Source organism: Grus americana, chromosome 8, assembly GCF_028858705.1.
Source record: "Grus americana isolate bGruAme1 chromosome 8, bGruAme1.mat, whole genome shotgun sequence".
Taxonomy (NCBI): Eukaryota; Metazoa; Chordata; class Aves; order Gruiformes; family Gruidae; genus Grus; species Grus americana.
Window position 1 is genome coordinate 5,385,506 of NC_072859.1, and position 13,443 is coordinate 5,398,948.

At 47.9% G+C, this 13,443-nt stretch overlaps 1 protein-coding gene across 1 annotated transcript in view; it reads left to right on the forward strand.

The window, feature by feature from the left end:
* Positions 1 to 13,443, forward strand: part of PAPPA2 (pappalysin 2) — a 90,590-nt gene that overhangs the window by 21,150 nt on the left and 55,997 nt on the right. Inside the window, exon 3 of the mRNA XM_054834188.1 lies at positions 7,454 to 7,599. Within this exon, the coding sequence (XP_054690163.1) occupies positions 7,454 to 7,599 (146 nt within the window). The remainder of the gene's footprint in view (positions 1 to 7,453; positions 7,600 to 13,443) is intronic.

The window sequence follows — 13,443 nt, forward strand, 5'->3', positions numbered from 1 at the left end:
TCTGCCTCACAATCCTGAATAAAGGTGGAGACCATACATTAATTTTGTCCAGGGATGCATCTCAGTTATGCTGAGCTTCAGCTCCACCTTCCCTGCTCAGCAGATCTGCTCCTTCCTTTCTTTTGCTCTTTTTATTTCTAAAAGGGTCTTTCACTCTTTGTTTTCACTCCCAGGCATCTCAGATGCAGCGGTGTCTCCTGGTCAGTCCTGGTTTAAATTCTTCATTCAAAACCTGTGTTCATCCCTCCATTTAAGTTAATCTGAATCAACTCATTACTAGTTCAGGCCAAGTTTTCTTTCTCTCATCAGCTCTTCCATAATTTTGATGCTGCTTACCAAACCCAGGTCTAAAATAGCATTGCCTTTGGCTGGTTCACTGATGATTTAGTGAATAACTTTTTAGCAAAACACTTCCAGGAATAGCTGGGCCATGCCATTGTTAGCAGCACTTATTCTTCAGCCTACCTTAGAGCAAAATGCCCTGCAGGGCTTTCTGGTCTAACGCTAATGTTATTGTCTTTCTCTTCCAAATCTGACCTCAAGAAGTTGCGTACTACCATCTGATGTAACTGGGAGCTTGCCTGCTGTGTGCTAGTGATCTGCCATCTTCTCAGTCCCTTTCCCCAGTTAATCTATATGGAAGGGTCGCAGCCTCGAACCACAACGTGTCTTTTTGATCCCGTCTGCAGCTTTGCCAGTGCAACTCTCTGACCCTGCGGTATCTGCTATTGCTTCAGTCCCAAAGCCAAATCCACCTCCCACATGGAGATTGAGGCTCACCTCTGAATCCAGCAGGAATTGCTCATGCATAAGGGAAACCCCTGATCCCGAAGGCCCTCAAGTAGGAGTGTTTTGCCCGGTTGCCCTCTTTGATATGCCACTCGTGCGAATTGTATGCTGTCCCTTAAGCGGTGCTGCCAGTGATGCTGCTCCCTAGGCTGTTCCACCCATGCTGTCAGTGCCTCGGAGGTGGGTTTTTCCAGGCACGTCCAAGCAGTGTGTGATGCCCTCACCCCCTGTGTACCCAAGTGCTCTTTGGCTGGAGTCCAGCACCTGGTGAAGCTGATGAGACTCCTGAGGACTACAGGGCGTATTATTCCAGCGGTGCTGTGCCTCCTGTGATCCCATCACAGGGGAATGTCTGACTGCTCCTCAGCCTTCCCTTCACCTCTTGCATGTGTTTTGTATCTAGCTGTGTTACCAAATCCTGTCCAGATGAGAGTCGTTTGGATGTCGCTGCCTTGTCGAGTTGTCATAATGCTGGCAATGATGTTTGTGGTATACCAGCATAGTGCTGGACTGGAGTCAGAGCTCCTAGACCGTGGTCATGGGGATGCAAGTAGTCTTGACAAGTACAAAAGGACTTAAGCTTTTTGCCTAAAAATGCAGTGTCCCCCCCAGCTGCATTAACACGAGAAATTTCAGGGCAGGTAAACCTGGAGGGTGAGGCAGCTGCAGTTACGAGAACCACCATCAGTCCAGCCTGGAGGCAGACCAAGTAACCCATCTTGGCTTGTGTGTTGTGCCAGGATGGTACCATGTCCTGTTTATGTTGTGGCAGTGGGCTTTGCCCGCAGCAGGACAGAAGGGAGGCAAGGCTGAGCATCACCTGGGAATTCATGTGATGGGAACAGGGATGAGAATTCACAAATTTTAGCAAAGAGGATTCATGTATGCAAGCAGAGAGTGTGAGTCTGGAGGATTATCTCTTTAGACCCCACCTAAAGAGTCACCATGGAGAGGAGTCCTTTAGTGGGGTGAATCGCAAGACGTTCACTTTGGCTCACCACCTGGAAGAGCATCTCTCGTCACTGATGATGATATGGAGAGATTAGAGAGTCTGCTCTCCAAAACTACTCGTGCCACTTGATTCGGCACCTGTCTTCATGGATTGAGTTGTGTCTCTTGGGCTTGTGGCTGCTGCCTCAGAAGCAAGGTTGCTGTGTGTTGCGTTAACCCCTTGCAGCTTTGGGGGAATGTTGTCCGCACAGCAAAAAAAAATGGTTTTGGCAGGCTGATGCTCGTTCCTGGGAAGTCTGAGGGATTCCTCGTTTGTCAAGCAGAGGTTTGGAGAAAAAGGGAGCCTCCCTGCTTGGCGGGAGTAGAAAGAGGAATTTCCTTGCGGTGGGTGAAGGACATGAAAAGCAGAGCCAGGAATCCCCTGTGACTTCATTAGGCTGTATGGTTAGCTGGAGCTGGCTGGGTCTCAAGTATTTTCTAGCTGTCCATGGAGGGCACTTGGAGAACTTCCACCCAGCCCCACTCCCACATCCCCTCTGAAACGTCTACAGGGAAAAGACTCCTATTTTTGAATTGCAGTGGAATTCCTGTGGCATTACATACTGCATCCTTTGCAGTACCCAGAGAATTCATTTAGATTTATGGTACTGTATGGGGTACTTGCTGGCCTCACTTTTCAGAAGTGCCACCTCTTGCCTTTCAGCAGTAATGGCCACTTCCGTGGCCCCAAGGTTTCCTGTTATGATGTGTCTGTTGCTAAAAAGTGCCACTCCTGCTGCTCTTCTCATACCTTGAATCACAGCAGGCTTGTGTTACAGCTTGATTGTCCATTCTGCTGCCCCATAGATTACCACATCCTCTCCTCTCTCCCACCTGTGCACCAGCAGTGGTCCCCTTGTTTTTTCCCTGACTGGAAAAGCAGCAACAGCTCTGCCTCTCCAGGGTATGTCAAGTCGTCGTTTTTGACCAAGCCATCCCAGAGTGTGACTTGCATCCATCAGCAGAAAGATGCTGTCTGCCCCATGGGCTAGCACAAAATTGTCCAAGGAAAAAGCATGAGAAAGACATGTGAATGTTCTCGAGGGAGGCCTGGGGTTGTGGGTGGAGTGTGATATTTTTTTTCCCTTTTTTTTTTTTCCCCAACTGATTAGAAAGGCAGCTTCGGGTCTTTAGATCTTTAGTGTGGTAAGATCTAGTGCAGTAATAGTTTTCCATGCAAAGCTGTAGTCATTTGATGGCTTTTCCATTTGATGTGATGGGGTGACACAGGGAAGATGGAGCAGGACTCTGAGAAGAGATGCATGATGACAGGACAGGAAGCAATGGACACAAGTTGGAACATGAGAAATTTGGATTAGATATTAGAATTTTTTATTTTTTTTATCATGAGGGTGGTTAAATGCTGGACTAGGTTGCCAAGAGAAATTTTTAAACCTGTGTCTTCAGAGCTGTTTAGGTCTCAGTGGGACATGGCCTTGAGCAACCTAATGTAATTAGACTTGTTTTGAACAATGGAGTCAGACTAGATGACCTGTGGAGGGTCCTCTCCATCTGCAGTTATGAGTCTCTGATTCCACTAGTCTATGTTGACGCAATTGCTGGAGTTGCTGGACTTCATCTTCCTTTCCTTTTTTTTTTTTTGATGGCAAAAAATGTCACACAATGACAGCACATCACTATGTCTCCTACAGAGCCACGTGCTCCTCACCCAGCACCAGGACCACACAAACACCGGAGTGGCTCCACCTTGCTACTTCATCCCCATCTTGCTTTCTGCCAGCCATGAGTCCCACAAGTAAAACAGTACGCAGTGTCGTGCCTAAGCCTGCCTTGGAGTCAGATGGTCAGTTAGTGTCATTCAGCAGAACTTTAAGTCAACAGTATCACAGGTGAGCACTTCTCATGAGGGAGGCCCTCAGATCTGGACTCATTCCCTGAAATACCATCATGTCAGATGGTGTTTGTGCCCACGCTCATTTCTAATAATGGCAGTCCATAGCCCTTCTGTCCATGATCTCTACGTTGCATATACTCTTCTTGCAAGCTGTGCTCTCCCGGGGGTGCAAATACTCCCCAGGTCAAGGTGGTATTACCATGCAGCTAGCTGCTCACCAATGAGTTTTAGAAAAAAAAAAATTGTTTTGAATCTTGCAAACCTGATGGCCCTTCTCTGTTTCTCTTCTATCCTCCGCCCTATTCTTTGGGGTTGTTTTTCTTTGTTCCTCAGCTGATATCTGGGCTTTCACGTGTCCTTCTGGCCTTCTTTGTGTTTGTGTGTTGGCGTGCAATGCCCGCCCTGCTGTAAATACCATCTAGTTTGGAATAGTCTGGTCTTGTAGGAATTGGGAAGCTATTTGGGGAGCAAAGCAGAAGGCTGTCATCTGGGCTGTTTGTGGAGACCAAAGGCTGCTCTGCCTTCCCCCCCGGGAAAATCACAGAAGTGATGAAGAAGAGGGAGAGCATGACCTTGGCAGTAAGTGACAGGCAGAGACGCCAGTTACATGCTCCTTGTCTAAGCTAAGGATGCCAGTGGGAAATGTGGATTGAGGGGAATCAGAGTTGCCCATTCTAGAGTTGTTTTGGTCTTGCTCATGTCTTTGGGGATGCTGACAGGATATTTGTGCTTTCCGTGCTGTAGTGGGTGAAACTGGGGTCTTTCCCTCTCCTCCTTCATCCAACCCATCTGAGCATCTGCTGGTGCTGGAACAGCTCCCCCTACCCTGACACAGCACTGAACCATCCAAATCTCTCAATGGAGGAAATTACAGTTATTTATAATTAAGGGTTGACAAAAAATGTTGCTAGTGTCAAGGGAATGGTAGGCGACAGCCAGAAAAACATCATGTCTCCAGAAGAGGGGCGGCGGGAATATCCCTCTGAATAGGGCTGACGTCAGCTCTCGGAATTTGGACAGCCTGGAAAGGTTTGGGGCTATTTTTCCAAGATATCATAGGTCAGGAATCAACATTATTTTTAAGCTTGTGTCCCCCGAGCAGCTTTGGTGTGTGAAGGAGACTTTCTCCCCCTCCTTTACACTCTATTTCTATGAAATTTTTGCTTCTCTTTCTTCCCAGTCATGCCACAAATATGTCCTTCAGGTTTGTTTATTCTTCTCCCTATCTATTCCTCCCGGCCTGCTCCCGTCTTGGTTGGGTTGAAGGGATGGCGTCAGCGTGGCGCGTGTCTGGGATGCTCAGGCGAGACATCACAGAGAAGAGATCATGTTCTCCTAATTTGCCGTTTCCGGTTGGGAGAGTTTTCTCTCCGCAAGCTGATGTGGCTGGGGAAAGTGTTCTGGGAATGCTGCTTTGTGGTGGGAGATCTTGGGGCCTGGTGAAGACAAGCTGGTCATCTCATCTCACCATTAAATGCTGCCATATAGCCCAGCCAAGATTTTCTAAAATGACTGAAGTTTTGGGGATGCTTTGTCACTGGGAAGGTGGGTGAGATGTCTCCAGCCCAGCATGGCCTGTTGGGGCTGACTGGTAGGGAAGAGGTAGTCAGCAGTTCCTGATTATCTGACTCCTCCCAAGTCAGCAATGGCTTCTGAAAATCTCTGCTATTTCAGATCCAGGGAAGTGGCTCTTGGGTTTACTGAGCTCTGCTCCATGAGCCATTCTGCTCTAGCCTACTTCTGGAATCCTGTTCCTCTGGTTTTTTTTTTTTCCACTTTTTCCTCCTCTTCCATTTGCTGTAGCAACCTTTCTCTTTCTAAACAAGTCTGTTGGTATAACAACTTGACTAGGGATCTTGCCATCTCAAAGAATGTATTTGCACATCTCTTGTTGGTTTCCCTTCTCACTTCACATCTTGGATGAGAAGATGCTTTTTTTCCCCTTAGCCCATGCTCAGCTTTTTGTCCTTCCTTCCATAATGCAACGTGGTGAGGAATGCACTAATGGACGCCGCTTTTACAGAAGCTGTTGGTGTGCCTTCACTGCTAGTCCAGCATAAAGAAACGATCGCATACCCTTCATAATCTCTCCGTGCAGCTCAAAGATGCCAATTGCTCCTGGAAGCATGGGAATAAGTGAAATGCTTTCCGCCACCTTAATGTTGCTGTTGGCCTTATGCTGCAGGTTTAGTCATTCTTATGACATATTTCCACAATGGTGCATTTCCATCATCATTCCACAGTGATGTATTTGAAGCCTTTCCATGAGTTTTTTCCCCTGCTTAAAATCTCTTAAATTAATAGCTTCACAAACTGCAGGTCAGGGTCCTCAGATCTTGAAGACTTGGAGACAAAGTCTTCTAGGGCTACCTGTCCTAATGTTGTCTTAGCCCATGAGGTTCATGGCACTGATGGTGGAAACAGTAGTGCTTGATTTAAAAGAGTATCTGGCATTTTTAGCACAGCCAAGGCCCTACAATCCCACTGCTGTTATTATTGGAATTATTGTTGTTAAGTTAGATCCTGATCATTTTACACAGCTGAGGACATGAACTCCATAAAGATCAACACTAGGGCTGTTGGTGTACTGGTGAACACAATATAGACCTGACCTGTGCAGAAACAGCCATGCAGAGGAGAGACACCTAAATTTCTTAACTGCTGCTTTTTTTTTTTTTCCACTCCAAGTGCTGAGACATGCCACGTTGTGAGGGTGGTTTAGTGGACATCCAGACATAACCGCGAGTGTTACTGCTCTGCTGTTTGCTGTAGGACTGGCACAATGCCTATTGTCTATCCACCTCTTCCAGCCCATTACCTTCCTGTGCCATTTAGAAAGGGATGTCCTGGATATCTCTGTTCCAGTACATTTTCTACTCCTGCAACTCTTTATTCCCAGCTCTGGAGATGAGATGGTCAGCAGTGTTGTCAGGAGGCTTTCCCCATGAAACATGCCCTTGGATGGCGCTGTTTCCAGAGATGTCCCTCTTTCCCCGTTAAGCTTAATTTGGGAGCTCCTGTTCTTTCCTGTCCTAGCTCCTGTAGCCATCCCAGATCACCCCCTCTTGGAGGGGCTTCAGATCACAGGGATGGGCTCATGTGAAGAGGGTCCTGCTGTTGGCTTAGTGCTGGGGGGACCTAGGTAGCACTTTTCTCCAAGGTCAGGCTGCTCTCCATTGTGAGAGACTAGAGAAGCTGGAGAAGAAACTTCTTGGCACCAGCTGGCCAACCCTCTCTGCTCCCAAGAACTAGGTTTGATGTGCATTCCTGCCCTGAACTCTATCAGGAACAACCCTTGAAAACCCTTGTTGGAACCATCTGGAGTTCTGGATTCCTTTCTTTCTCCTCACACCTTGAGGAGAACACACCTTTTTTTTTTTTCTTCTTAAATTCCACTTTTCTGATGCCAAAGCCCTTCTCTTTTCCCTAGCAGGACTGACTGCTGCATTTCCATTCTTCTCCCATTTTATCCTATTCTCTAGGGTATCTTCTGTCCTTGTTGTTGGAAAACCTTCTCTAAGAGTAGACCTCATCAACAAAGCTACTGTAATTAGCAAAACTTCTTCACGTTTGCATGACTGCCTCCCACTGAAGCCCCTCACTAGCAGAACTTGCACCTTTTGGAGCAGAATTAGTAGTGTCACGGGACATCCTGTTGAAACTTGCTGAATTTTGCCACACTTTACCAAACGCTTTTGGTTTCAGAGAGCTGATGATGGGGTTTCCAGATCCTTTCCAGGATATCTACGGGTGGCTCCTGCTTTTCCTCTTTGCTCCATTGAAGTTTTGCTCACTATCTCCCCTCTCTTGTCCTTGCAGGGCGTACATGAGTGTGAAGGAGCTGAAGGAGGCACTACAGCTGAACAGCACCCACTTCCTCAATGTTTACTTTGCCAGCTCAGTGAGGGAAGAGTTGGCTGGTGCTGCCACTTGGCCGTGGGATAAAGAGGCCCTTAGTCACCTGGGTAAGTAAGCTACCCCACTCATGGGGTCTCAGGGTCGTTGGTTCTCTCTGTTGGTTGACTTGGCAAAAAGAGGCAGCCGTGATTTGGCTCGACATTGAGGATGTTTAAGGTCATGATAAACAGGCTTTGGGTGTACCAACAGCTGCTGATGTAAGGAAAGGAGCTGCCTGTTCCTCATGTCCACGTGGCTGAGGTGGCGGGGTTACACTCTGACAAGGGACTTGCAGGTCAGTATGGGAAACTTTTATGGTGAAGGCAGTGAGAAAGCGAGGGAGAGAGCGTGGAGAGAGCTGCAGGTTCACCATCAGTGCATGCTCTGGAGAGGGGTTTGAATTGTATTTGGCTTCTCTGGGACCTTCCAAGTCTATTTTCCAGGATTCTGGAAATGGTGAACTTCACTTTGCAGCACATAATGACAAACGGATAACCCAGGAGCGTCAGTGATTTCAGAGCTGAGACTCCAGGTTTGAGTGATTCCAGAGCTGACCAAGCAACGAGCACTGGGCACTTCCGAATCCAGCTGCAAATGTGAGGATGGCTATCAAATTAAACCATGTTTTTATAAGTTGGCTTACTACCTGCTGGAGGCAAGGTTCTCTTTGGCTTCAGCAAACTCAAGGCAGACCCTCAAGGTCATCAGTCCTGGCAGGCTACAAAACAGTCAAAACAGCAACCACTTCACTAGAATGTAAATGCATTGTGTGTTTTCTCCTGTTTCTGCCATGTCTCTCTTTTCCTGCCTCTCCCTCCACCTCTCCAATGTCGGAGTTTTCTGGCAAAGCCCTTTACACTTTGCGGTCAAAACATCTAAAGTGTTTCTCAATAAGTAACTGGAAATAATTACTTCTGACACCTGCACAGCAGACCTAGACCTTCTGCTTTTACAAGTGCGTGATGTTCAACCCTTAAAAGTTTTACGCCGCTGTTAAAGACCTGTTTTAAAGTTCTTTTTTGCCAGCTTCCCTCCCTCAACGAGTTTCAGGACTGTTTTTTCAATAGCGTATTGCTACAGTGGCTTGTTGAGGAAGGCAGTTCTCCATGAAATTTATTCCTTCAGCTTCCAGAAATCACTTCCAAGGCTCAGCTTGACAATCGTCTTACTACGGCAAGTGCTTCAGCCACACATGTTCTCTTCAGACCCCTCCCAATGGCTCGCAAGGAGTTGTACGGAAGGGTAATCAGGGTGAATGGTTTCATCAAAAGCTTGCATTTAGCTCCGGTCTCAAAGTTTGTGTCCAGCCAGGGACACAAGAGGTGGCACCATCTGGAAATGTTGGATCAGGGTTTTACCGCAGAGGTTCAGGGGAAAAGGGGTGTTGTCTTGGCTCTGGTGCCAGAGCTGTGAAGTATGAAGCTGGATCTGAACTTCTTTGAGGTTCTGGCACAGAGTTAAGACTTTAGTTCAAGACTGTCCTTGGTTTTAGATTTAATGAGCTTGGGAGGGCGGGTGACGGACTCTGTTCTCTGTAAACAGTAGGCTCCACCACATCATCAAGTGTTTTGTACCACGCACAATGTATATTATTGTCCAGCACAGAAGAAGCTTAGAACTGAGCAGGTCATGAATTTATGGCTTTTGACAAAGCCTTTCACAAGAGGCTACTGGAGGGTCTGAGTAGATGTGAAGGTAAAGCAGTGAGAAAAGAGCAAGGAAAACCTTAGGACGAGTGAATAGTATTTTGAGAAAAATCCCTGAGCTCTGTTTAAGGACCTAACAGTGACCAGGGATGGAGACAGGTCTTTACACAAGAGAGGGGTCTGTCTCCACTAAGACAGGCTGCTCCTCTTGCACTGAATCTTGCTAATCTTGTGTCTTATCCTGACCTTAATACTTTAAAGTCAGCACACAGGCCCTGCTCTCTCCATGCAACTGTCTGCTCCGGTTGAGCAGAAATGTCATGCTAATTTTTCCCTGCGCATGTACAGACCCTCTCCTGCTTTGGTTCTCCTACTGAATCAAATTGGTTCCTTGAGTTTGACTCCACTTCTCCAAGAAGCTAACTTGTCTCTTGGCTCCAGAGACTCTTGGTCAGATTTTGCTCTCTGTCTGGCTTTCTGAACTGGACGTTCTTAGATATTTTCAAGAGAAGTACCACAAGACTTTTTCTCTCCAACTGCGTTCCCTTCTTTTGTTTTAACACTTCCTCTCCTCCCAAAACTCACTAAACATTGTTTCCAAACTGTTCTCCATCAGTTCTTCTCTAGATGGTTTTTTAACCTGCCATCTGGACTTTGAACTCCATAGAAACCATTCTTTCATGACCTTTGAGTATGTCTTTCAAGAGGGTCCTCCTCACCTTCCTGTTGGCGTCTTCACCTTCTGGAAGTCTTCAGTGAACTTTGTTTTTCATCCCCATCATTCCTCTAAAATTCAGAATTCTTGCTTGGAGTCTGGAATGAATTTTCTGAGAACTTAAAAGTAAATCTTATTAACTACAAAATACAAGAAGTCAAAGAACTCCTGTCCTATAAAAAAACCTTAGCTTTCTGCAGTGGAAAGCCTTGCCTCAAAAACCCTAGCAATGTAATAATGTAGATGCTTTAAACTTCATGTGTAGCTACACGTGAACTGTATTTGCGTAAACATGGTCGAAAGGCAAGGGAATTGTGAATATTTGATGTTATAAATACTTTCTGTAGTTATATAAGCTGAGGCCAGCTCATATATCTGGCTGAGGTCAGTGGATCCTGAAGGAGGGCCAGCCGTTCCATCAAAGGTACCTTAAGCAATGGCCATCTTCCTGTCTGACTAACCGTCATGCGTTTGTTCCATTAATTGCCGTGACTCAGTGTTTGGGGAAGACTGGCCCTGTGATACAGGTTCAGCTTTGTGGTTTGCTGTTTAAAGATCCCATGCTTGCTTGAGCATGTGTCCTCTGTGAGCGCCTTGACCCAGGAACAAGTTGGCTTCTTGGGGGCTGGCTTGAACCCGAGTCCTTCAGCATTGCTGTTGATCGTGGCTAGAACTAGGGTGACATCCTGGAACTGGGAGCTTCCAAGGGATGTGTGAGTGAAGGTGACATGGGGTCCACACCATTGCTAATCATGTACTGATGGATTGGGCACCTCTTGCTGCTCAAGCAGAGTTGAGACTTGGCCTTGGGGATGTTACCAGCTCTGTAGCTGGTAGGTTTGGTCTGGAGGGAGAGGACGTTGCAAGGTCAGACCCACAGCTCTCTAGCTGCCTGGACTTGGTTTGGTGGATAAGTCTAAAGAAGACTCTGGTTCACCTGCCTTGGAGTGCTGGACTCTCTTGATGTCACAGGGATGTGATATTGAAGTTTTTTGCTTGGTTGTGTAAATGCTGACCTTGGGGGACACCTTGGGCTGGTTGCCGGGCATGAGAGGGAGAGTTCACCTAAAACTCAGTTTAGCCCATCTCCCAGGGCAGGAGGAGTCAGAGCTGAGAAGGGAAGCCTGATCTGCAGAAGAGGGAGAGGGGAGGCTGGTCTTGTTGGGATGTTATGAACACTTCCACATCTTGGCTTCATGGCCAGGACCCTGCAGAGGGGAAATACAACTTCCTGGTCCAAAGCTGGGAGCTCTCCCAGCTGCTCAGGGAGCTGTGGGGACAGGGAATGGAGGGATGGGGATGTTCTGGAAGGAAGACACAGTTCTCATGCTGTTTCTAATCCTGACATCTAATTAGCTGTAAAATAAAGTACTAAAAATATGACCGTCCTTGCAGAGTGTGGGGAATGGGACAGGGGAAGCCAGCAGAGAGGAGGGGGCGGGACAGGGTATCCCAGCATTGTCATCCCTCCCCTGTGACAGTTTTATCCCTCCCTCCCTGTACTGGAATCCCATTTATTCCCCTGCATGGGAAGAGCGTTGGGTTCCTGCTGAGAGGAGAGCCGCTTGGTTGCGGTGCCTCCTGTGCTCCTGGTGCTCAGACCCGTTCCTTGTGGTTAGTGCCGCAGGATGCGTGCAGGGCTTTCGCATCTCAATTATTTATGAATATTATTTTCCTTCTGTGTGCGCATTCCTCCTTTCAGACCTTTGGGCAGGCAGCCCCCTGCCTTGCTTAGGCTTGGGTTTGGCTGCAGAGATGCCTTTTCTTTTTGTTCTCTCTTCTCTCATGTACTGTTTTGATTAAAAGGAGAAGCAGCTTTTTTTTAATGTGCTCACTGGGTTCTCCATCAATGGGATGCCCTTTGCTATCTATAGCATTTACCAACCTGGTAATTGAAAGGGGGATGGCTTGCAAAAACCTAATGACTGACAGGACACAACATGAAGGTCCCAAAAGGATTTTTTTTAACTTCTGCACCCTCTTGTGCCCCATCTCCAGTCATCTAAAGGACCAAGAGCTGACTGATGGGATGTGAGGTCCTCTGCTCTGGTGTTTTACAGCTGGTGAGAACAGGAATGCAGCTACTTTGTGACTCATCCTTTGCCTCAAGCCTACAAGCTGCCCTGGGCATAAGATCTACACTGTGGGGAGGAACAGCAAGCAACATGAATTTTTAGCTAGCAAATGGTGCCACTTCACAGGTCAGTGGTGTCTCCCAGCCTCTCTGTGAGCCACAGATGCAGGATGCTCCATAGAAGATGTGGCCTTTATTTCTTCACCCTCTTGCAACCCTGTTGGACTCGAGAGGATTACTTGGGGCATCTCAGAAGGTCCCTGTCCAGCCCCAACCCAGTGCTCACCCAGCGTGGCTCCGCCAGAGGAGTCAGAGCCCTGCTGGTGTCCTGCCAGGGACACCGTGATCTGAAGAAAGCCCTCTCTTGGAAGGAATGCCCTGTACTCGAGGACGTGAGGTAGTCCAGTAGCGCACGGAGCACATCCAGGAGCAGATTTCAAGCAGCTGATGCTGTGGCTGGAGACGGGATCACACGGTGGCCCTCTGCCAGTGCTAACTTTGCTGGCAGGGGCAGCAATCAGCAGCAGAGATGCAGTAGCAGAGGCTCTGCCGTGAGGTAGCTGGCACAGTAAATCCTCCAGGGCCCTGCAAAGGAGGGAGCAAGCTGTGCCGGAGCCAACTATTCACCGCACTGCCATCCAAGTTGTCTGGGGTAAAAGGAGTTGGGTAAAAACCAGCCTCCCGTGTCATGGAGGTATTGCCTGGAGTCAGCCTGGGCACATGCTGATACTCCCCAGCCCTTGCTCCTCTACCATGAGGCAGCATGGAGATGAGAAGATGAGAGGGAAGGAAATGGCCAATGAAAAGCCTCAAAGCAGGGACAAAAATTCAGAGTTTCCAAAGAGATTTTCATTTGGGCAAAATAAAGAAATAAAAGGAGGCTGGAGAAGATGGGTAACTCTTGATCTAGAGCATCCTCCGTGGACAGTTTCCCAGCAGATGTGGTACAGAGCTGTCGGTACAGGGTGTGCATCCCAGGTCAGGAGTTGGAGATGCTGGCAGTGAGCAAAGGGAAGGTTCTGCTCCACCTGGCTTTTCTCAGCATCATTGATCCTTGTTCTTCCCATCACAGGTGGGTGGGCAGGAGAGGAAAAGCACCTTGTCCTGCAGCCAAGGGGCAGCTTAGGCCAGGATCAGCACCAGGTCCTATCCAGCACCATGCTGTTGCTGTCAGTATGAGGTGGCAGTTTCTGGGGGACTTAGTGTGTACCCGTGCTCCAGCATCTTTGACAATTGAACCTGCACTAAACTGGCTTGGAGACAAACTGCCCCATTGTGCCCTCTTGAGTCAAGGGGCCAGGGTGCCCCAGGGAAGAGGAGCAGAATCATGATGGGTGGGGGCGTTCTTGCCTGGTTCACTTGGTGCACCTTGCCCACAAACAAATCCCTCTGAAGGGAGAGCAAGGGGTCTTCAGAAGTTGTGATACACAGTGAATTTGAGTCAGGTTTGTGGTAGAAGCCTAGAGGATTGCAACAG